General features: G+C 38.3%; 1 protein-coding gene across 11 annotated transcripts in view; it reads right to left on the bottom strand.

The window, feature by feature from the left end:
• The window catches only part of DNAH9 (dynein axonemal heavy chain 9), a 755,194-nt gene that overhangs the window by 72,165 nt on the left and 657,215 nt on the right, over positions 1-25,814 (bottom strand). For all 11 annotated transcript variants that reach the window (XM_056817453.1, XM_056817454.1, XM_016430769.2 and 8 more), the window contains 4 exons: positions 16,983-17,176; positions 15,363-15,511; positions 7,002-7,129; positions 3,070-3,297 (listed from right to left, as the gene is read on the bottom strand). In XM_056817453.1, the coding sequence (XP_056673431.1) occupies positions 3,070-3,297; positions 7,002-7,129; positions 15,363-15,511; positions 16,983-17,176 (699 nt within the window). The remainder of the gene's footprint in view (positions 1-3,069; positions 3,298-7,001; positions 7,130-15,362; positions 15,512-16,982; positions 17,177-25,814) is intronic.

The raw sequence follows: 25,814 nt of genomic DNA, 5'->3' as shown, positions 1-25,814 counted from the left end.
GACTTGAGTTTTCATTTAGGAATTACATAGCTGAATTCCTTGGAGATCTTAAATTAATATATATCAGTCTTTTAAAAGTGATTTCCTTGTCACAGTTCAAAGGGCAGTCTTTTAATACCCTTTGGGCATAGTTCCAATTTGCTCTCCAGAATGGTTGGATCAATTCACAACTCCACCAGCAATGAATTAATGTCCCTACTTTGCCACATCCCCTCCAGCATTCATTACTTTCCATAGCTGTCATGTTAGCCAATCTGCTAAGTGTGAGGTGATACCTCAGAGTTTTTTTGATTTCCATCTCTCTGATTATAAGAGATGTAGAACACTTTTTCATGTACTTATTAATAGTTTTGATTTCTTTATCTGAAAACTGCCTGTTCATGTCCCTTGCCCCTTTATCAATTGGAGAATGGCTTGATTTTTTGTATGAGTGATGTAGCTCTTTGTAAATTTGAGTAATTAAACATTTGTCAGAGGTTTTTATGAAGATTGTTTCCCAATTTGTTGCTTCCCTTCTGATTTTAGTTACATTCTTTTTCTTCTCTAATTTCTACTGCTAGTGTTTCTAGTACAATGTCAAATAATAGGGGTGATAATGGGCATACTTGTTTCACTCCTGATCTTAATGGGAATGCATCTAGTTTATCCCCATTGCAGATGATATTAGTTGATGGTTTTAGATATATACTGTTTATTATTTTTAGGAATGACCCATCGAAAACCTTTTTTTTGCAGGTGAAGTTTATGACATCCTCTCCTTTTCTCCTTCAAATCAGTCACCCACATTCTTGAATTCTCATAGGGAACTATGATTGTTTTATAATTGACTTGACCCTGGGCTCTCCTCCATAGTCTTCCAGTGTAAAAATAGACTCGAATAAAGGACTTCAATCCCCAGAAATCCTTGCTCCACTTCCCCAGAATGCCCTCTAATCTCACTGAACTCTCACCTGGGCCGAGAGCTAGATGGGGTATTTAAATTTGTTTGTGAATAGGCTCGGTCTCTTTTGGACTTCTGTTTTGGAGCAGATACCTCTCTTTCATGATGTGAGGTTATCTTGTCTAGGCCTCTCTGGCCTAGGCATGTGCTTTCTTATTCTGTATTTTCTTTAATCCTTAACCTTTAATAAACCTCATAAAAATATAATAGTCCTTGCAGAGAGAAACTAATTTCTACCTGCCTCAGTCTCCCCTAAATTTTAATCTTTACACCAGATATTGAAAAATAAATAGTGGTCAATGTCAATTTAATAATATTTTTAGTCTGGCTAGGGTTATTGGAGGATTTTTGTTTCTAGATTAAAAAAAATTACGTCCATACTTGAAAATGCCTCTAAGAGATCAAAGGAAAAGGTAAATGATCCATATATACAAAAATATTTATAACAACTCCTTGTGTTGTGGCAGAGAACTGGAAAATGAAGGGATGCCTATCAATTAGAGAATGGCTGAATGACCTGTAGTATATGAATGTAATGGAATATTATTTTATTTTGTTGTAAGAAATGATGAAGGGGATGGTTTCAGAAAAACTTGGGAAGACTTATATGTACTGATTCAAAGTGAAGTGGACAGAATCAGAAAAATAACATACATAGTAAAAACAGTGTTGTATCATTCACAGTTATAGAGCCATAGCATTTCCAAAGGACTCATGATGAAAAATGCCTCTAGAAGAGAACTCTGATTGCAGATGGAAACATTTTTTTCTTTACATTTCTTGCTTTTTTTTTTAGAGCATGGCTAATGTTGAAATATGTTTACATGAATTTATATAATGAATATTGTATTTCTTTCTTAATGAGTAGGAAAGGTGTTGAAGGGAAGAAAAAATTGTAATATAAAAATTAGAAGAAAAGAAAATTACTCTGTCTAAACAGAAATTGCATATTAAAATGTTACAACCAGCTCAGAGTAGGATCACAAAAATGAAACAAGTTGGTCACAGAAATAATACAAGATAGCACATATGCTGGTGAAGACAATTAAAAAAAAGGGCCTTAAATTTTGCTTTCAAATGGCTAAAATGGCATTATGTAGCAATTATTTCGACAAAGGGACAGACTGCTTATCCAATTTGCAGATAACAGAGCTGGGAAGGAGACCAAACAGAGCTGGGAAGGTGATTCGACAGGCTGGAAGATTGGATAGAATCTAACCAAATGAAATTCTGTAGGGGTTAAAATAGAGTCCAAGTATGAGATGGGCTAGACTCTTTAGAATTTTGGTCTGAAAAAGAAATGAGGTTTTAAAATGAGGATTTAAAATTTAACTAGTTTATTCTTATCAGCCCTATGATGCAGTAGTACAAAAAAAAATGCAACCCCAGCCTGAATTAAGAGAGGCACAACTTCCAGGAAAGGAGGTGAGGGTCCCCTTGTTCTTTGCCCTGGTAAGAGAGCTGATGGTATATTGTGTCAAATTCTGGTTGCCCCAGTTTAGGAAGGACATTGCTAATCTGGAAAGTGACTAGGGAATAATGGGAAGGATAGTAAATGGCCTTAAAATTGTACCATATTCTGATAAGCATGAAAGAATTAGAGATATTAAGCTTGTCCCCTCTCTGCAGTCAAAAAACCAAAAACCCGATTGCGAACATTAAAGCTGTGTTTCAAATATGTGAAGGGCTTTCACAGGAAAGAGGGATTAGATTGTTTTGTTTGGCTCCAAAGGACCAAATTAGAACAATATGAAGTTGCAAAGAGGAAAAGAGTTGGCCACAAGTGGAATAGGATGCTTCAGGAGATGAGTTCTCCCTCTTAGGATGTTTTTAAATTAAGTCTGGATGGCCACCAGGGGGATGACTTTTTGATAAATGGTTGCAGATGTCACTTCTAACTCTAAAATTCAGTGATTCAGTGATTTTAAGACATATTCCCATTTACCTCCAAACATGTAAGATCTCTTGCCAGAGAAACATTTTTGGGGACAAAATGGACAGAGGATAATTTAAAAACAATAGCCTCTATTTCCCTTACTTTCAGCATAGCCTGAGCACATCTCACAGTTGAATTCTCAGTGTTCATTGGGACTGTTGAAGCAAATTACCCACTTCCCCTAAGGTGATACCTGAGTGAAGTTGTCCAGGGCCTTGTGCAGTTTGGCATGCATGCCCATGGGAGGCTCATTAGTGATCTTTATTGAATTTTCTAGGATGCCTTGGGGAATGATGTGACCATCAGGAGAAGCTGCAGGCTCAGCACTCATGAAGACTCTGAACTCATGATGACTGCTCTTGCTATGTTGTTCCAACTTCTTCTCAAGGGATCCAAGCCATTTGGCTACCAGATGGATGTTCTAGCAAGAAGAGAGTTATTTTTCTATGCTTTATGTTAGCAGTGAAGAAGCCACTAGTTTGTACCTGACAGTAACAATCTGACCTTGAACCTGGTTTCCAAGAATTCATACTCTGGAGTAAGGCTGGGAGGTCAACTAAATTAGACAGCACCCCATATAAAACCTCATCTTTTGGTTGCCTGGCCCTTTTCCTAAGGAATTACCACTGCAGAGTCCAGCAAAGTGGTTATCCTTACCTTGAAGTTCTAGTCTTAAATTCATCTTGCACACTATTTCCAAGACTAACTTTCTTAAACAATTTTCACCATGCTATTTCCTTGCTCAAAAATAAACACTGACATTTACTAACCAAATGTTACACATCACACTATCTGCACTTTGGTAATCATTCTCTCCCCTGCATTGGAAACTAGGCGTTAGCCCTGGAATAAAGATGATTCTGAGAGAAGAGCTTTTGTCTTATCTTGCCTGGAAAAAGCCTCAAGGATACTTCTTAGCCATATCTATACTATGATGCAGTGGGTATACCTCTCTTCTTTATACACCTCTCTTTCTAGTTCTTTTATGTGTTATCTTCACCCTTTAGAATGCAAGCTCCTCCTTAGGGATAGGTGCCATCTTTCTTTCTTATTTGTATTTGTGTCCCCAATATTCAGAATCTTGCCACATAGTAAGCACTTAATATTTTTCTCTGCATCTCAGCAAAGAAAGACTCCCAAGGCTTGGCTTTCAATATCTTATACAATCTTGCCATGATCTTAAGTTTGACATCATAGAAATAGTTCTAAAGTAGGAGTCTAGAAACCTGGGTTAAAATTCTGCCTTTTTACTATGTTAACCTGGACAAATCATTTCAATAGTCTGGGTCTCAGTTTCCCACTCCCTACAACGTAAGGGAGGGGTAGAGTTGGTGATCTCTAAGGTACTTCCTTTTTTTTAAATCCTTACCTTCTGTCTTAGAATCAATACTGTTTATTGGTTCCAAGGCAGATGAGAATGTAAGGGTTAGGCAACAGGGATTAAGTAACTTGCCCAGGGTCACACAGATGGAAATAGCTGAGTTCAGATGTAAACCAAGATCTCCCATCTCTAGGCCTGCCTTTCAATCCACTGAGTCACCTAGCTGCCCCCTCTAGGGTACTTTCTAGGTTTGATATTCCATATTGCTTATGATGTTCCCCTCCTTCTCTTCTCCCCACCTAACCTGAAATGTCTTCTCTAGTTACTCAAAAATTACAGAACCACATTCATCTACTCCATGAATACTTTTACAATGAACCCAGTCCATAATGGGTATCCTCATTCCCATGTGCTCTATTTCAGTTACAATTATTAGTCCTTAAGGTTTTAATACATGTGCATGTACATATGTATGTGAATCTGAATAGTTAACCAACTAGACTATAAACTCTTTTCAGGGTCCAGGTGTTTACAGGAATGATTATCTTTCTGGACTATAGAGTCTCAATAACTTATAGAGTACAGGGAATATTTTAGCCAAAGTACCAATTTGCTAAGCAAATGCTAGTGACTCACAAGTAACAAATACTTGGCTGATTTTTTGAGGAACACGTTTATGTTATTATCTGGATATTCTGGTGGAGGAAGCTTTTCATCTGTATTTGGGACTGCTTGAAGCACTTAAATCAAGGATAGTCCTTTGAAAATTGAGGGGATGCCCATTGTTGTATATGATAATGAGTAGGTTATTTTTTTAATGAAAATGGGGAAGAACTACATGGGATAATGAAGATCCGAGGAACATCACACACGGCTACAGATTTAATTCTTGAAGAATAAATTATAAATATTATTATCAGAAAATGAACTGAAAGGTAGAAACATGAAATTCATAATTTGTATGAACATGGCTTTCTCCTGCCTACTGTGATATGGGAAAGGGGGAAGAAGCTGGGACACGTGAATAAATTCTATTTATAAGAAAAAAAATTTAAAGAGAAAAATTTAGTTCTAGAGAGCCTAATTTCTCTGAGCACTAAGAGAGTGAACAAAGTGGGGAGGTAAATCCTCATTTTGGTGGACGAGGGAGTAACTTTTATGAATTTTGAACTGAGTTTTTACCTGGAAGATTTAAGAAAGGTTAACAGTATATTTCCCATGGTCATCAAGGAAACTCAAGATTCTAGGCTGCTTTCCAATGGATTTTGTAAAGAATTCCAGTTCAATTTCGTTCAGAACCTTAGAAAATTGCTGGAACCAATGTGTTCCTCTGGAAGATACAGAGGATTTGGAATTTGTTTTTTAAGAGATCAGGTTGAATCCAGAGCAGATTTCTGAAGATAAGATGTTTCTTGGAGCCACTCTAGAGAGGTCCTTCAACTTTGGGGTAGTTTAGGATACTCTACTGAACTTAAAGTGCCTCAGAGTCTAGAGACATTAATGAGTGATCTCGGACTCCTAAAAGTCTATTTTGTGTTCTAATTCTCTGAAGAGCTCCTTAGACAAGAGAGTCTTAGAGTCGAGAGTTAGTTATTTGCAACAAGCAGAAGAATTTCTGAATATATTTCCTTAAAACTTTACATAGATTGAGTCTATAAGGTACTCTGAGGTAGATAGGTGGTGCAGTGGATAGAGCACTAGGCTGGGAATCAGCAAGACTCATCTTCAGATCCAGCCTCAGGCACTTACTAGATGTATGAACCTGGGTGAGTTATTTAACTCTGCCCAAGTTCCTCATCTGTAAAGTGAAATGGAAAACCATTCCAGCCAAGAAAATTAACAGGACTCAACAACTACACATGATATTCCTTTTAAAAAAAAACTTTTACTTCTTAGATCAGTTCTAAGGCAGAAGAGCAGTGAGGGCTAGACATTTGGAGTTAAGTAAATTACCCAGGGTCACACAATTAGGAATTGTCTGAGGCTGGATCTCTATTATGCTCTTTTGCAGAAGTGTCATAGTCACAGCCAGTAGGGCCAAAAAACTGAGTGTGCCAAACCAAATTACAATGTAATGTTTCCCAATTATGTGAAACAAAATAAATAAATACAATAACAAAATGAATAAAACTACAATGCAGCACTGATAATGTTAATTTGTAATTTTAAAAATTCAATATTAAGCCTGCAGAGATCAGTTTCTGAGTTGAAATCATTGCCCTCATGTTACATTCAATCAAATAATGTCTGATTGTTTGGCATTGAGTAATCAAATTAATGATCTCTGAAATGCAAAGTAATAAAGGCTAGGAAAAAAAACCTCTAAAAATTCTTAGTGAATGAAGGCTCAAAATTCTGAATGTGGTAGAACACAAGATTCAAGTCAACACAGGGTTTGCAATTTTTCTTTTGTTAGTTAAAGCTGAGTGAGACAATCATACCTTCATGGGAACAAGTGGAGACCAGAATCACAAATTCATCACCAAAAGTATACCTGACTGATGGAAAAGCCATTCCTTTTACAGCCCTGCAACAACTCAGTGGGATCAAGAGGAATCTTCTTTTCTTTTGGAGGAGATCCCTCAAAAAAGTGGTGCTTTCTCAACTCCTGAACTCAAAACTAAGAAGGAGGCAATTGCATGTGATACCAAATCAAATTTGACAATAAATTTATTGAAACAAAAACAAATTGTTACTCCTTTATCCTAATGTCACATTATTAAGAGGACAAACCGATGGAAGGGAGATAGTACTGATACGGGATCCTCTATAATTAGGGTTGTTGGTGTAATAGTGGGTGTTACCTGTAAGATAACCCAGTGGCCATTCTTGGCAGCCAGATCCAATGCAGCCTCTGCTACTACCTCTTGTCCTTGACCCAAGGACACATTATGGAAGTTCTGGTTGTTGAAGGTATAACCAAGTTTCTTCCCTAAAAAAGGAATAAGGAATTCACCATCATTATTTCTCTTGTCTTTATTGTCTTATGTCATTTTACCATTTATTTCTTCCAGACACAGACATATGCAAACATATACATAAACATATCATACCAAACATATTTTCCTATTCCAGATGTTGACCATCATCCCCTCAAGTTTTGTTCTAATATGTTCCCAATACATATTTTGTGACCATGAGAAATATTTTAAGAATACATACTATATGTTACAACAATTTACTTGTTACACAGCTGGATTCACCCCAAGTTGTCACCAAGAGTTGGCACCTGAAAAGCACTCCCAAAGTTTTAGATCCCTCCAGTTTGGGTTTATATGAATAATAAATTAATGAAAAAAGGATATTTATTGTGTTTATTATTTGACAACTACTGTTCAGAGAATACAAATATAAGTAAGTGTTCTTTTCATAGTAATAAAAAAGTAATGGAAAATACTGATGAGTAATTATTTCCTGGTACTTTAAAAAGAGACTGTCTATAAGTTATAAATATATTGTTTAAATTGTAAAATAATCTTAGCAAGGTATGTGTCTAGTGAGGAAGACATAGTACAAAGAAAACCTATAATTTTGCCTAGAACTGTAGAGTATTCAAGTTCAGACAAGTGAGGAAAGCAACCAACATTTTTCCTACATAGTATCTCAAGTATAGAGAGCCCAAGAGTACGGATATGAATGAAATATGATTAAGTGCATTATTCTCAGGAAGAATAATTCTCAAAATGGTATGTGTAAGCAAGTCTGTTTTAGTTTCAAGGACTTCTTGTTTATTTGCTTAATAGATTTGGGAGGCAGGTCTGGTGAAATGGGTAGATGAGAGGTCCCTTTTGCTTCTTATCTAAGGATATCCTGCCAGCTCAAGAAATGAAGAAGGCAGTACATATGTTTAAAAGCTAAGGGAGTCACTTTTGTGGACATGGCTACTTTCCCATAATTTTACTCCTTCCAAGTAGGGGCTCATGATGAACTCATGCTATGTACTTGTTGTTTTCTGATTGGGGTAGACTTCATGCCTAGATTGTAAGTCCTGACAATTGGAGTTGGACAAGGGGGTTCTCACATCAGGAACTAATATAATGTCTGTGTCTGCACCCATGCATTGCATTTTCCCATTAGGGCACTTGCCCTTTCTCATGAGACAGAAGAAATAAACTTCTGCCTCTTCTATTCTCACTTTCTGACTTCAATTTTGTAATTGTAATGGGAGTGGGCAGTCGTTTAAAAAAATTTTTTTTAATCCCACACAGATGCATCTGACAGGGTACACTAACCTTGCTAGACATCTTGAACCCTTTATCAAATCAGGTATGGGGCAGATAGTTCAACAGGATTTAAGATATTAGCTGGTTCCTCATTTTGGGGGCAAGTGGGTGCTGCTTCACTGTCTTCTTTTTGCTGATGCCTCTTTCTCTGTTCTGGCTTTTCAGTATCTTCAGTTAAAACTATGTGGTCTTTCATCAACCATACCTATTTCTTTCAGCATCATGGAATTCCTTTTAAATTAGGCAATCATAGAAACATTGTACAGGTTTTACCAGGCTTCTTGGGGTGTAAACTCCCCCAAACAAAACTGCTTTATCAAAGGATCAAAATATAAAATAAATGTGTACAAATCATCAACCTTTTTGAATTAGGGCAGCATTGCTATATAGATGCTTCCCCTGAGTCTACCATTATTAACATTGTGGGATTGAGAATGATAGAGTTGTTTCCAGGAGAATTCTGAGAGAAAGCTGCTTAAAGAGAGTGTGAAGTAGGTTTGGACTTTGTGTGGTAGTCTTTATATTGGTGCTATGCAGGATCTGGGTATTTTGCCTTGTTCTTAACCTTTTTCTGTCAAAGATATTAGGATAAACAACTGAATTGCTGTGGCTAAGGAAAGTGTTTGCTATAATTGTAAGAAAAATGTTTGGTAAATTAACCCAAAGTGCTCTTGGGAATTATCTTTCTTTACTGTCCCCCAGTCAGGGAAAGATTCTAATAGTGTAATACACTGCTAATAGAACAATTCCTCAGTGGTCTGTATCTTCTTCCTTTCCACAAGGGGAAAGGAATCTAAGCAGAAAAACGATTTTCTGCTCTTGTCAGAATTATTGGGACTGGCTGCTCTAAATCCAATATTTAAAAAAAACAAAAAACCAAAACCAAAATGTGTTTTTCCATCCTTTTGCTTCCCCTACCCCACTCCAATAACAGTAGTAGCAATACAACTGACACGAAAAGTATATAACTTGAAATCCTGTATCCATTTGGTGAACTCAGTTTTTAATCTGGGTGCCATGCATATGTATATGCATTCTTTTTTTCTAAGGAAATAAAAATAATGGCTATAAAAACAGCTTTGTTTGATTATTATTTAAATTTTTTTTTTTTTTTTTTAGGATTCATGAAGGTTAAGTGACTGGCCAAAGATTAAAAACAACTAGTATCAAAGACTAGATTTTAATGCAGCTCTTCCTGACTCCAAGTCCAATATTTTATTTACTGAGCCACCTAGCTTACTCTAAGTTTTATATTCTTTATTTCATTTCATATAAAATAAATCAGCAGTAGCTAAATTCTTTATATAATAATGAGAATAAGTGGTATTAAGGAAAAGAACAGAGTAGTGGGAAGACAGGAACAGTATGTGGGCATATGTGAACAGTTTGGTATGTTGACAAGTCCTACAACCTGTTCTAATTCCCCCCTCTCCTGAACAAAGATGATTCCTTCACTGTCTCAGTCAAGGGAGAGAGTTGAGGTCATCTCATTAAACCTGGTCCAATTATTACATCTCTTAGAGCAGCTTTTTTCAATTCTAGTTAGGGAAGCCCAAAGTGGCACAAATTAGTAACTATCTATGCCTGGCTGATGAATTTTATTGATAAGGTCTGTTGAATGTAATAGCTGACCATCAATTGACCTTGCTGATGATCATCAGTCAAACTTACTGTCTATATTGTTCTTTCCAGGACTAAGAATTTTTTGAGGGCAAGTACCACTACTTGACTATTTGGCTATTATCTTTCCCAGTCTATTACTTTTAATTATTGGGTAAAATAATTTATGCAAAATCTATTTTCAAGGCTCTGCTTCTTGAATGTGTTTAAACTTAGTACCCTTTATTCCTTATTGGAGACCTCAGTACTTAAGAGATCCCAGATTATAATATTTTTGCCTCTATTAAAAACCCTTTTATTATTACTACTTTGGTAGTTTTGTTTATTCAGATTGACAAGTTATTCTGTAGTCAAGTTGCCTAGTCTCTTAATTATCTTGTGTGAATTAGGTATATTTTATCAGTCTGTTAATTTTAGAGACAAATGAATACCAAAGATTCTCAACAAAATTCTTTTTTAACAATTTTTTTTGTATTTTTAACAAAATTTTATTTGGTCAATTTCAAACATTATTCCTTGGTTACAAAAATCATATACTATTCCTCCCTCCCCTTTTCCCGCCCTTCCCATAGCCGACATGCAATTCCGTTAAGAATTACATGTGTCCTTGATCAGAACCTATGCTTTTGATGTTTGCACTACGATGTTCATTTAGGGTCTATATCCCCAATCATATCCTGCTCGACCCATGGAATCAAGCAGTTGTTTTTCTTCAATGTTTTTACTCCCACAGTTTTTCCTCTGAATGTGGATAGTGTTCTTTCTCATAGATCCCTCAGGTTGTTCAGGATCATTGCAATGACCCGACTTTGCCACATCCCCTCCAAAATTCATTAATTTCCATTGCTGTCAAGTTAGCTAATCTGCTAGGTGTGAGGTGATACCTCAGAGTTGTTTTGATTTGCATTTCTCTGATTATAAGAGATGTAGAACACTTTTTCGTGGGTTTATTAATAGTTTTGATTTCTTTAGCTGAAAAATTGCTTATTCATGTCCCTTGCCCATTTATCAATTGGAGAATGGCTTGATTTTTTGTAAAATTGATTTAGCTCTTTGTAAATTTGAGTAATTAAACCTTTGTCAGAGGTTTTTGTAATAAAGATAGTTCCCCAATTTGTTACTTCCCTTCTAATTTTGGATACATTGGTTTTGTTTGTACAAACACTTTTTAGTTTAATGTGATCAAAATTATTTATTTTACATTTTGTGACTTTTTCTTTTAAACATTATTTTATTTGGTCATTATTAAAAATTATTCATTAGAAACAAAGATCATTTTCCTTTCCCCCTCCTCCCATCCACCCCTCCCAATGGCAATGCGTGATTCCTCTGGGTATCACATGTGTCCTCGGTCAGAACTCTTTCCCATGTTGTTGGTATTTGCATTAGAGTGTTCATTCAGAGTCTCTCCTCAGTCATATCCTCTCCACCCCTGTAGTCAAGTTGTTGCCTTTCCTCGGTGTTTTTACTCCCACCATTTGTCCTCTGCTTGAGGGAAGTGTTTTTTTCTCCTTGATCCCTGTGGATTGTTCAGGGATATTGGATTGGCACTAATGGAGAAGTCCATTATGTTCGATTGTACCACAGTGTATCAGTCTCTGTGTACAATGTTTTCCTGGTTCTGCTCCACATATATAAATATTCAGAGTCCAACCACAATTAATTTTAACAAAACTATTGAGATAATGGACTCAAATCAGTGAGAATGATCTCCCCTTTTTCCTTTTTCTCTCTCCTAACTACAAGAAAACCTTGTACTTCAGTAATTAGATTTATTTAGAAAGATATTGAGTGTGACCTACAACCCCTATAACCTTTACCCTTTGCCCCAATCAACAATTAAATCAAATAAGCAGTCAGATAGTTAATTCAATTTCATTTATTTACATCTAGAGAATAAGCCCATTGACAGACTCCATCTTGTTGCCAGTTTTCAAGGTGTCACAAGGCTTGTGAGTTCCCCAAAACAGTGTATATCTGGATTGAGGTCTCACATATCTCTCCTGGTAGAGGAGACCTCCCTGCTGCCCTTGAGGGCTGGCATGACCATCAAAGGGCATGTCTTCACTGAGGGGAGATCTCCATTTTGTCTACCTCAAGTAATTCAGGGACTCTGGAAGGGAGTAGTGAGGGAAGCCATTTTCATCAACATTTTCCTCATTTCCTTCAATACTTATTCTCCATCTAAGGAGTGTGAGTCCCCCCAAATTACACCTTCTTCATACCTCCTGGCCAATCAGTTTATAATCAAATACATATTGCTGTCCAATTATGTAATCTCAGGGCTTCTCCTGATAGACACTTCTTATCTATGTGCTTCAGATGTTTAAAAATTCCCCTGGCCTCTGAGTGCTAAACCTTGCTTTGTCATTGGAAGGTCAAGATAAGCCTAGGCCCAAGGGTTTCTTTATATATTAGGCAGTCAATTCTCATCATCTCTCTTGCCTAAATAAATGATAGCTGAGGAGATTGGTTGGACACTATTTTCATTCTTGAAGACACGAGGAAAGGGAGCAGCGGGTCAATCTGTTAAGAGGCCTTAGAGTCCATTTACTTGGAATATTATTGCCACCATTATACTTAATGACTATGACTTCTGCAAAGGATTAAGTTAGGTTTAGCTCAGCAAATGAGTAGCTGTCAGGCAAAGATCTAATTTCTCAAATATATAAAGAACTAAGTCAAATTCATAAGAAATTAAATCATTCCCCAATTGGCAAATTAACAAGGAATATGAATAGGCAATTTTTATATGAAGAAATCAAAACCATCAATAATCATATGAAAAATGTTCTAAATTACTCCTGATTAGAGAAATGCAAATCAAAACAACTATGAGGTACCACCTTATACCTAGCAGAGTGGCCAATATGACAGTAAAGGAAAATAATAAATGTTGGAGGGGATGTGACAAAATTGGGACAATAATACATTGCTGATGAAGTTGTGAATTGTCCCAACAAGTCTGGAAGGCAATTTGGAAAGGACTTTAAAAGGATGCATGACCTTTGATCCAGGAATACCACTACTGGGTTTGTATCCCAAAGAGATAAAAAAAGGGAAAGGTTCTTTTTGTACAAAAATATTTATAGCTACACTTTCTGAGTTGTCAAAAAAAAATTGGAAAATGAGAATACATTCCTCAGTTGGGGAACGGCTGAACAAATTGTAATATATGATGGTGATGGAATATTATTTCATGAACTAGAGGATTTCTATATGAACTGGAAGAACCATAAGGAACTGATGAGAAGAACCAAGAGAACATTATACACACAAAGTGAAACACTGTGGAACAATTAAATATAGTTGACTTTGCTACTAAAAGCAATGCAATGATCCATTGCATTGGACAACTGTGAACTTATGAGAAAGAATGCTATCCACGTCTAGAGAAAGAACTGTGGGAGTAGAAATCCATAAGACAAGATAGGATTTTATCATTTGTTTTTATGGGTATATGATTTGGGGTTTTGGTTTCAATGATTACTCTATTACAAAAACAAATAATATGGAAATAGGATTTGAGTGATGATACATATATAACCCAGTGAAATTGCTTTCTCTGGTAGGGGGAGGGGAAAGGAGAGGTAGAAAAGAAGAATCATGTAACCATGGGGGGGGGGGAAAGAGTATGTGGCAACCCATTCCCCAATTGAAAAATGTTCAAAGATATGAACAAGCAATTTTCTAAGAAGAAATCCAATATCAATTGCCATGTGAAAAAATGTTCTAAATCACTAATAATTGAAGAAAAGCAAGTTAAAACAACTATTTGCTTCTACCTAAGGTATTATATAATACACTTGCAGAGTCTTTTTGTGACCAGGTAAATTTATGATGGAGTTTGTTAACCTTATTGAATAAAATAATGAACAATGAGAATATATATAAATAAATAGATGTCAGGTCTATCAAGCTTTGCCCAAGCCTGAGGAAAGGAGGGTCCAAATTTTACTGATTCCAAGGTGGCAGCTGATAGACTTGCAGTCTTGACTGGCATTTGAGATGAAAGTAATTAGTGTTGTCATTATTTTGTTTGGTTTTTGACTACAAGCAGCTTGGAACAGCAGATCTCTGACATTAAGATAACTTTCTGCAGAAAGTGGCATGGGATGTCTGACAAATCTTACCATCATGTCCTGTGCACCAGGAGCTGGAGAACTTTGCTGACCTCCTGTATGCTCTGGGCTGGGTTATAAAGCCTCCATCAATGACATAAAGTACCACAATTGTCCCCTTTGCATTCCTTCTCTTCCTGTTTTGTTATCACTACTCCATTCATTCTAAGAGTGTATGCCTCTCTATTCCACCATTTGTTAATTTGTCAGAGGTGGGAGAGGTGTGGTGTGTGTGTACACATGTGTGTCTGGATCAGTAACACAGGGAAAATGATCAGATACATTAACTTGCCTAAGGAACAGGATACAATCAATCCATCACCATAGAAAAGAGAGATATTAATTAGGCCAGGGAAAGGAATTGTGAACTTTGTCTCCTGACACTATTGGGATTTCTGGGGGATCTGGATCCACTGAGGTTTCTGGGTGGACTAAGACCAGGACAGGCTCATAAAACTACCACATAACTGACTCCTAGCACAGGTAGACCCTTGGATTTTGCACCAGAGGCAGATTTCTGTGGATTAAACTTGATAGAACAAGTTTTACTTCATTTGTGGGGATTCAAGGCAGAGTGAAGACCCCATGAACTTCCCTACCCCACTAAATGATGCCCCAGGAATGCTCAAATCCCATGAGTCACTTGGTTAAAATAAAAGCTAGTGGGGAGTGTGAATGTCTCTCAGTTCCTTCTTTCTTCTCCCCACCACCCTCCACCACACTAGAATGAATCAGCACCAATAATAGGGTCCAGCCTCCTCACTCTCTTTCCCCTTTCCTCTTTGCCTAATCCTGTTTGACCCATTTAAAAATCCTATAAAAACCCATCAAATTTTAATGGTTTGGGTGCCTGATTCTATCTGGAGTCCCAGAGGAGCTGACTGGTTTCCTTCATCCCTGACTATCCTTCTTGAATGTAAATACATTCTCATTAAAACTGGCTCATTCTGCTTTTTCTGTCTTTTATGCTGTTTTTCTTTAAATTAAACTTCATTAAAACTGTAATAAAATAATTACTTGTTAATTATAACAATATTCAAAGCAAAAGCAAGTTGTAATGTTATATTTCTGGTTTCATATATAATTCTCTTTTTTTCTGTTCCACTTTTCATATGGAAATACTAATTTATTTCATTTTAAATAAAAATAATAAAGACCATGATATTGACTTGAGTTTGGTTCTGATGCAAGGTCTTCTTACCTTCCTTCTCCACATCTTTCAGTGGGTCAACACCTGGCGACAGTATGAAGAACATGGGAGTTGCAGACCCTGATTCTTCTAAAGAGGTAGAGAGATCTAATGCTCTGCCCACCACATATTTGCTTCCTAGCTTTTCTTCCACAAAATCTCTGCCAGGAAAAAAAATAAGATCAAATAGTAATTTTGTAGGTGAAGAGGCCAAGTCAGAGGAGGTAACTTTTCTAAGGTTATACACATAGCTAATAGTAGAAAGAGGACTAGAAACAAGGATTCCCAGGTTATAATTTATTGATCTTTCCTTGACATATGAATGTGAAGTGAATATTGACTATATTTAATAGAATCAAATAATTTAAAACTTGAAGGAAGTACAAAGCAGCTCATGCCCAAAGTCCTTGGGTACTGCAGATGAATTCCAAAGAGTAAAAAATATCTTATCATATTCATATCTTTCAGTTTTTACTCTTCACATCTTATCATATTATATTATAATATTATATATAATCTCTTATCATATTCATATCTTTCAGTTTTTACTCTTCAAATGTGAAGAGTAAAAACTGAAAGATATGAATTCTCTCAGGAACACCATGATCTTAGAGAGTGTTTAGGTTTGTGTAATTAGACTGTTATTCTAAAAACTATGATCCCCAGCAAAACTACTATTCCCAGAACCTCACTCACTTCCAGTCATTACATGCTGATGTAGACAGGATATAAATTGAGTGGAGGTGCAGCTCTCTTTTTGTCCTTCCTGTTCCAATATTGGTGGAATGGGGAAATTTGAGCAGGTAGAAAAAACTTAGTCACTTGGTTCTGTTTTGCCAGATAATAAGCTTTATAAAAATAACACTTGAAGAATTGGACATTAATTTAAATCCTACAGGTTTGATGTTTGGGATTGCATATGAAAAAAGGAACCTGTCCTGATGGCATATTTCACCCAGATGAAGTGGAAATAATGACTAGATTTTCACCAGTAATTCACTGAGGTATGGGATGAGTGATTCAATGATGTGTGATGGAAGAGAGCAAAAATCTTGGTACATATTCTGGAAAGCAGAGGTTAAAGAACTTAATCTGATAATATAGGAGTTCCTTTAACATTTCACTGCACAAATATCAGTATAAATATCATTTTCATTTATAAAATGAGGGGATCAGACTAAATGATCTGTAATGGGAAGTAGGTGAATGTGACATGGACATGTATTTGTAGGTTCCAGGAAACCTCAGAATAAATTGATGTTTCAGTATTGTTTGAGTTTTCCACTACTATCTAACTTCTTGTCCTACGTTGATCAAAGTGTAACCATTTCCTGCTTTACATGTTCATATTCTGATTACTAAACATTCCCCATTTGCCTCTTTTGGAACTTAAGAAAATAAATTGGTATGGTAATAGAATATAAAAAATTATCTTCTATGGGGAACAAAGGGATTGAGAGGTATCAAAGCAGTGTTATTTTACCATAAACTCAATGAGTCCTAACTCCTCCTTTGGATGGTTTTGAGTCTTGAATAAAGTGGGGACTCTGAGGCTCCTACTTAGTGAGTATTTCCTTAATTGTCTTGATGTCCTTCCCACAATAAACCTTCCCTGCCAACCTGGATCTTTACCTCATAGCATATGTCATTCGGTCAGGTCTCATTGCCCTCATCATACACAGTTTTTGTAGAGATGACTTGTTTTTCCATGCTTGGGGGAATTTCTCCTTTTCAGGACACTCTGAGTCCACAAATTTTTTCCAATGTTTGGCAGACCCTTCAATGTCTCGATCCAGATTACAAAATTCTTCCATTAATGAAAGAGTCTAGAAAAAGTCCAAAGAATATTTAACAATAACAATAATAAATTTGTCTCTTCTCTCATAGGAAAAATAATTTACTGAAAAAAGAGATTAAGGAGAGGCAATTTAAGAATCATTGGATTATCAGAAAACCATGAATGAAAAGAGATCCTAAATATATTTCAGGTATGTGTGGTCAAGATGGCAGCACAGAGCCGGTGAAAGTTCAGAACTCTGAAAACCCTTCCTAATCAATTAAAAACAAAATGCTCCTAGCGGACTGAAAACCAAATCTAACAATAGGACAGAGTTAAGGAAACCTCCTTCTGGACTCAACTTAAAAAATACACCCCCAAAAAGCCTGAATTCGAGAACACTTGGATTTAAGGTGAAGGAAGAAGGAAGGTCCAAGGACTCCCCCTCCACCTAAAGTACTGAGCCTCCAGCAGTGGCTGGAATCTCTGGCTGGGTTGGGAAAAGGTGCTAGTCTGGAGGGAGTGCCTTGTGGACAAAGCACTGCCAGTCTCAGAGCATCTAACATAGGTGGTGGTGAAGCATTTAGAGAAGAAGCACAGAGTTCAGAGTGGGCAGCCTAGTTACAGTAGTGGAGACACTCCATATTGCCCCCCCCCTTCCCTTCCTGAGGTTTTGGCCTCAGGGCACATAAAGCTCAACACAGTTGGACGTAATCCCATCAAATCCTTCAGAGGAAAGGGAAGCTCAAACTCCAACACTCCTCCCCCACAGACTGCACTGAGGGATTTGCTGACAAACCTCCAAGGGTGAAAACTGAAAGAAAAGCCCAAAACCACACAAAAGAAATGAGAGGAGCAAGAGTACAAGCAACTGCAGGGAGTAAAGAAGGGACAAATATGAGCAAAAAACAGGAAATGAAAAAAAGAAATTACAATCGACAGCTTCTATACCGGCAATGAACAAAGAACAAATGTAACAGAGAACAATGAGGGAACACCAAGCAAAAAAAAAAAAAAACAAAACAGAAACCCCAGTGAATTGGATAGAGGTTTTGGAGAACTCAAACTACAATACAAAACACAATCAAGAGAGGATGAAGACAACTGGGAAAAGAACTTAAAAACTAAGATGTCATCTGGAGACAGAGGCACTTGAAGTAAAACAAGAAAATAGCGTCTTGAAAGCCAAAATTAACCAGTTTGAAAATGAGGCAAGGGAGATGAAAGATGAGGAAGAGGAGATGAAAGCTGAGGCAAAGAAAATGAAAGTTGAGGCAAAGAAGATGAAAGATGACCTCCAAAGAAAATCTGACCAAAAGGAGGATGACCAAAAAGTCAGGGATGAAATCCAGTCTTTAAAATCAAGACTACAACAACTACAAACAACCAACTTCACAAGGCAGCAGGACACTATAAAACAAAATCAAAGGGATGAAAAAATTGAGGAAAATATAAAGCACCTCATTCTCAAAACAGAAGATTTAGAAAATTGTTCCAGTGGAGACAACTTAAGAAACATTGGTTTACCAGAAGACCATGACAGAAGAAAAAGACTGGACATCATATTATAGGAAATTGTCCAAGAAAACTGCCCCAATATTCTAGAACAGGAGGTCAAAGTGAAGATGGAATGAATCCACAGATCACCTCCTGTACTTAATCCCCAACTGACAACACCCAAGAATGTTATTGCCAAAATTCAAGAAAAATCAGACCAAGGAAAAAATATTACAAGCTGCTGAGAAGAAGTCACTCAGATATCATGGAACCACAAGGAGGATAACACAGTATCTGGCTGCATCTACACTGAAGACTTGTATGAGAATATTCATAGCTGTGCTCTTTGTGGTGGCAAAAAATTGGGAAATGAGGGGATGCCCTTCAATTGGGGAATGGCTGAACAAATTGTGGTATATATTGGTGATAGAATACTATTGTGCTCAAAGGAATAATAAACTGGAGGCATTCCATGTGAACTGGAACAACCTCCAGGAAGTTATGTAGAGTGAAATGAGCATAGTCAGGAGAACATTGTACACAGAGCCTGATACACTGTGGTACAATCGAATGTAATGGACTTTTCCATTCATGGCAATGCAATTATCCTGAACATCTTGGAAGGGTTTACAAGAAAGAACACTATCCACATTCAGAGGAAAAACTGTGGAAGTAGAAATACTGGAGAAAAACAACTGGTTAATTACATGGGTCTAGGGGGCTATTACTGGGGATGTAGTCTCTAAATGATCATCGTAGTGTAAACATCAACAACATGGAAATAGGTTCTGATCAAGGACACATGTAAAACCCAGTGGAATTTCATGTCAGCTACTGGAAGGAATGGGAGGAGGAGAGGGAGGGAAAGAATATGAATCTTGTAACTAAGGAATAATGTTCTAAATTGACTAAATAAATTTAAAAAAATAAAACCAGAAAAAATAAATATCACATTTCAAAAAATCATGTCTATTCAAATATCATATTAATAGAGGAAAATTAAATATTGAAAGAATCCATCAACTAACTTCTGAAAGAAATCCCAAATTGAAATCTCTAGTAACATTATTGACAAAATCCAGAATTCTCAGATCAAGGAAAAAAATATAGCAAGCAACCACAAAAAGTGAATTCACAATCATGCAAAACTTGACAGCTACTAATGTGGAAAAGTGAAATGAAGGAAGCCTGCAAACAGAGGCAAGGGTACGCAAGTTTGCAGAACTTTCAGTCAAGGTGAATTCCGGAAGAGAATGTCATTGGGAAGAAGTTGAAAAGATATTCATAACTGCCTGGAAAGACTTCTTCTGTCTCTCTTTCTCAAAAGCTCTTGGCACCTAGAAATACCTGAACCTCTCTTTCCTGACACCTGAAAGGTACTGACTTTTCCTTTGGCCCTTGGCTATTATTGACTTTCCCTTTAAAAGAACTCAAAGATCCTCAATCCTGCCATCCCTGTCTTTTCATCTAGGACTTTATAATTTTATTCGCTGTTTAAGACTACTAAGATCAAGGAAACTCTAAACCCCTTCTCCCATTCGAATATCCTTACTTCCATTTTCTAAATAAAGCCCTTCTTCCAACACGTACAGATTGAGTGAGTTATCAAACCAAAATCAGGATACTTACTCATTACTGAATTGGACTCCATCTGAAATCTAACTGAAAGTGGGAGGAAGAGGCTCCAGGGAGGCAGAGTCTGAATCACAAATTTCTCATTGGTCTGTAGGGTTGTGTAGGATTGCCTAGCAATCTTACAGGGCCATAAAATATTTAAAGAAGTACTCCCCTAATACACTAATTAATAGGAGGAGAGCTTGGAACATAGTGTTCCAGAAGGCAGACAATGTTGGATTACCACTAACAATAACCTACTCAACAAAAATGTGAAATACTAAATACTAAAGGAGAAAAAAGGATTTTTAATGAAATAACATTTCTGATGAAAAGACTAGGGCTAAATAGAAAATTTGATATTCAAACCAAGGACTTAAGATAAACATGAGCAAGAAATCATTAAAGGATTAAACCGAGTTGAACTATTTACATTTTTATCTGGGAAGATAATACACATAACTCCTCAAACTTTATCATCAACAGCAGCTTTAAGGGATTTCTAATTGGAGGATCTGGGTAAGATTCTAGTTATTCTAACATTTTTAGATGATCTCAAAAAGAATGAAGTAAAGGAAAGAATAATACATTTGGAGAGAGGAGGAGGGAGACAAGGAATGGGGAAATTTAGCTCACATAAATGGAGTGTGCATTGACTAGCTTATACAGCAAGGAGGTGAGGGGTTGGACAACCTTTGAATGTTGTTCTCATCTGAGCTGGTTAAATGAGGGGAAAATACACATATACCTAGGGAGATAAAAATAAAAAGTAATAAAATAAATTTAAAAAAATAAAAAAAAAATTTCCCTTACCTAAAAGGGAAATAAGAACGAAAGATATTAGAGAAAGGAGAAAATAAAAGGAAGGCTAGAATAGAGGTATTAGTGGTAGTCTCTCGGTGACCGAGAAGGACAATTGTCTTTGTGCATTATCATCTATTGATGTACCCTCATGTGGCTTTTGAAGTCCAAAGACTGAGGCGCAAAGTTTGTGGAACATAGGGTATGGGACGCCAGTTGTTACGGGAGGTGCGGTTGTGGCCTGGTGTCGGTGTTCACGTGCAGCGGCAAGACGTCGATGTCGCTCATCTTCAAAGGTGGTGGCAGCATGGTTAATGTGGGTTCTCCAGCTGCTTCTGTCAGAGGCAGCAAGTTCTAGTTGCTTTGGTGTAATGCCAGCCCACTTCAAGTTTGACTTTAGCTGATCCTTGAATCTTTTCTTTGGTCGACCTTGTTTCCTGAGTCCAGCTGACAGTTCACCATAGAATACCTGTCTTGGTATTCACTGTGGGTCCATGAGGACGACGTGTCCAGACAATCGTAGCTAGGTTTTGAGGACCATTACTTCTATGCTGGTGGAGTTGGCTCTGTCGAGGACTTCCTGGTTGGTGATTCGGTCCTGACATCGGATCCTCATGATTGACTGGAGGGAGCGTTGGTGGAATTGCTCCAACTGCTTCATGTGCTTCCGGTACAGTGTCCATGTCTCACAACCGTACAGGAGCGAGCTGAGGACCACTGCGTTATACACTTTGAGCTGTCACAGTGCTTACACCGCTGTGTTGGAGGACTTTTCAGCGCAGCCGCCCGAGTGCCTGGCTGGCCTTTTGGATCCTAGCATTGATCTCATGGTCTAGGAACCCGTCGTTGGTGATGGTGCTGCCCAGCACCAAGTGAAAGTGTTGACGTTAGAAAGCTGTGTGCCATCACTTGTAATGCACGGCTGGTTAGTTGGCCTCCCTGGTGCAGGTTGGAACAGCACCTCTGTTTTGCTGAGGCTAATAGTCAGGCCAAACAGTTTTGATGCTATAGAGAACCTGTCCACAATGGTTTGGAGATGATTTTCTTGGTGGGCCATGAGAGCACAGTCATCTGTAAAGAGAGCTTCCAGGATGAGTCTCTCTGTTGTCTTTGTTTTTGCAGTCAGGCGGCGAAGGTTGAATAATGAACCATCCAGTCGGTATTTGATGTAGACGCCCAGGTCTAGATCCCTCACAGCATTTCGTAATACTTGGATGAAGTATAGGTTGAATAGCACCGGAGCAAGGACGCAGCCTTGTTTCACACCATTGGAGATGTTGAAGCGATCGGAAGTCTCTCCACCAGATAGGACTTCCCGTCATGTTGACATGAAAGAGCTGGATCAGTTTGACGAATTTTTCTGGGCAACCGAGCTTGCTGAGGATCACCCACAATGTGTCCCTGTTCAATGTGTCAAACGCCTTTGTCAAGTCTATGAAGACAATGTAGAGACTCAGGTTCTGCTCAAGGCATTTTTTCCTGCATTTGTCTCACTGTGAAGACCATGTCGATGGTGCTGTGATCTGGTAGGAAGCCACATTGTGATTCAGGCAGGTTCTGCTCTGAAACAGATGACAGGAATCTGTTGAGTATAACATGGGCAAGGATCTTTCCAGCAGTGGAGAGTGGTGAGATGCCTCTGTAGTTGTCACAGGCTGCTTGTGTGCCTTTGTTCTTGTCTAGGGCTACAATGGAGGCATCTCTGAGTTCTGGGCGCATGTCTTCCTCTTCCCATATGCTGGTCAGCACTATGTGGAATGCCTGGAGCACCTTTCCATTTAAGGCCTTGTACACCTCGGTTGGGATCCCGTCTTTACCGGGTGCCTTGCCTACAGTCTTTTGTTTAATGGCTTTTTGGACTTCCTCTATTGAAGGAGAGACATCCTCTAATGAAGGAGGGATGTCAAGTTGTTCAGTGGCGCGGTTTTGGGGGATCTGGTCAAGGGCACTTTGGTCGACTGAAGAGGGTCGGTTGAGAAGCTGACTGAAGAGTTCTTTCCACCTGTTGCTGATGCCTTTTTTATCTTTTATGAGAGTGTCACCGTCAGAGGATAGCAAGGGAGTGGTGGTGGGTTTTAATGGCCCATAGACAGTCTTGAGGGCACTGAAAAATTGTTTGTAGTTTTTCGTATTAGCAAAATGCTGGATTTCTTCTGCCTTTTTTTCCCATCAGTCTTGCATCTTCCTGATCTCACACTGTGCCGTGGCTTGGAGAGGCTTGAATCTGTCCTTTATAGGAGCAGAGTTTGGGTTATTTTGCCGCTACATAAAGGCTTTGTTCTTTTTGCTCAATAGGTCTTCAATAGCAGTGTTGTTCTCGTCGAACCAATCCTGGTGGTTGCGCTGTTTGGGGCCTAGGACTGCCTTTGATGTTTCCTTCAGTGCGTCTCTGAACTGGTTCCATTTCTCGGTTGAGCTCCCAGTGAGTGGTCCCTTGGTAGACAGTTTGTCATCTAGGCAAGACTGGAATGTTTGCAAATAAGATGGATCTCTAAGACGACTCACACTGTAAAATGCGTGAACTGTCTGGGCACGTTTTGGATGGCGAGGCACAATGCGCATTTGAACAGTCGCTCTAACCAATCGGTGGTCTGTCCAGCATTCAGCTCCTCTCATGGCTCTGGTGATCTGTACATCCTGGATGTCTCGCCAGCATACAATGATGTAATCAATGAGATGCCACTGTTTTGATCATGGGTGCATCCATGTTGTTTTATATTTGTTCGCCATTCTGAACACAGTGTTCGTGATGGTGAGTTTGAACTCTGAGCATTTGTTGAGTAGCAGTAGGCTGTTGTTCATTTTGCCCATGCCATGTTTGCCGAGCACTCCTTTCCATCTTTCATGTTCCTGGCCAACGCGGGTGTTGAAGTATCCCAGTAGTATCAGCTTGTCATTTGTGGGCACTGAGTGCAGGATGACACTAAGTTCAGAGTAGAACTGCTTGATGGTCTCCTCTGTGCTAGTCAGTGTTGGGGCATATGCGCTGATGATTGTGGCATACCAGTCTTTGCTGAGAGGTAAACGGATCTTCATGAGCCTCTCGTTGATGTCTGCAGGCAAGTATGGCAGCTGTTTGAGCAAGCTGGTCTTGATAGCCAGGCCAACACCATGGATTCTGTTTTCATTTGTGGCTCTACCTTTCCAGAAGGTGTATTGAGTGGTGGGTTCTGGTAAGTGTGTTTCACTTAATGCTGTGATGTCGATGTTATCATGCTAGTTCTTTACCGATTAGAGCTGTTCTTCTCTCAGGTCTTGGGGTATTCTCTCTATCAAGTAATATTCTGATGTTCCGTGCTCCTAGTAGGAGTTTCTTTGTATTTTGTTTCTTTTTATTTCGACCGCTTAAAAGGATGACCTGCCAACCGCGGTGTGCTGACCAGGTGTTTGTAGGGCAGGCAATGTTTGGGACACCTTTTCTAGTCACCTCTCTTGATTAGGGTGAGCAGTGCTGTCCTAGAGAGGGCTGCTCAGTTTCCCAGGATGCTGCTGAACATCCCTGCTGCCCTACAGGGCCTAGCTACCACTGGTCCATGGGCCGCCTACGTGCAGGATCATGACTACAACTGACAGTGGTCACCTCCATCTGTTGTGTCCCCACTCCCCCATCACCGCAGGTCTTGAAGAGGGGGTTAGGGTAGATGAGTGTGCACAAAGATACTTGTGCATGAAGGAGATTTAAGTGGAAAAGTTGATGCACAGAGACAGTCCCACTCTCTCGGCGTTGGAAGCCTGGGTCCAGTGGTACAAAAAGTCATTACACCTGGAGACTTCCTCAGCTGCATTGGATGGCTGTGTTGTCTTTTGTGCTCCAACACGCCCTAAGCACTCCACAGTGCTTTGCTGCATTGCCATCTCAGCCGTTGAACCTTCTTATTGGTTTCTTCCGCCTGTTCCGCCGAAGCAGTCTTCACATGCTGGGTGAGCAAAGCCCTTGTTCACCAGGGGTGTATGGGGTGCTTGGGGGGGTAGTATCTCCAGTATGGAGGGCTTGTCATGCCCTCCTAGGGCAGCTCTCCAGCCTCTGACCCCCACCTGACACCCAGCTCTCACTTGTGGCTCCCAGTAGCTGCTAGCATGTAGCAGCGGCCACACCCTGGCAACGGCTTCGACAGACCAGCCAAACCTTGTGAGGGTAGCCATCGGGTCATTGAATAGAGGTATTAGTGTGATGCAAAAGAGACTCTAAAAGAGGTGATAGCATAAAAAATGGGGAGGACTAGTATAAAGGATAGGACGGAGAGAAATTCACAGAGCCATAATTATGAATATGACTAAGTAACTTATTTATTAAAAAGAAGAGGGTGGTAGACAGAATTGGAGACCAGACTCAAACAATGTGTTGTTTAAGAGAAACACACTTGAAACAGATAGGAATAAGTATTGCAGTTTGCCAAAAGCTTTTTCTGCATCTATTGATATATGATTTTTGTTACCTTTTTAATGGATGTAATCAGTTGTATGTCAATAATCATTGTGTCTTTGTGATATATTGTAGTCTCTTAGCCAGTATTTAATTTAGGATTTTTGCATCCATATTCATTAATGAAATTGGTTTATAGTTTTCTTTCTCTGTTTTTGCTCTTCCTGGTTTACATATCAGCTACATATTTATGTCATAGAAGTAGTTTGATTAGATTTCTTTTTTATATAATATTCCAAATAATTTATTTAATATTAATTTAATTTATTTAATAATATTTAATATTGTAATTAGTTGATCTTTAAGTGTTTTGTAAAATTCACTTATAAATCCATCTCAACTTGATATTTTT

Source organism: Monodelphis domestica, chromosome 2 (genome assembly GCF_027887165.1).
Source record: "Monodelphis domestica isolate mMonDom1 chromosome 2, mMonDom1.pri, whole genome shotgun sequence".
Taxonomy (NCBI): Eukaryota; Metazoa; Chordata; class Mammalia; order Didelphimorphia; family Didelphidae; genus Monodelphis; species Monodelphis domestica.
This window is presented reverse-complemented; position numbering and strand designations above follow the sequence as displayed.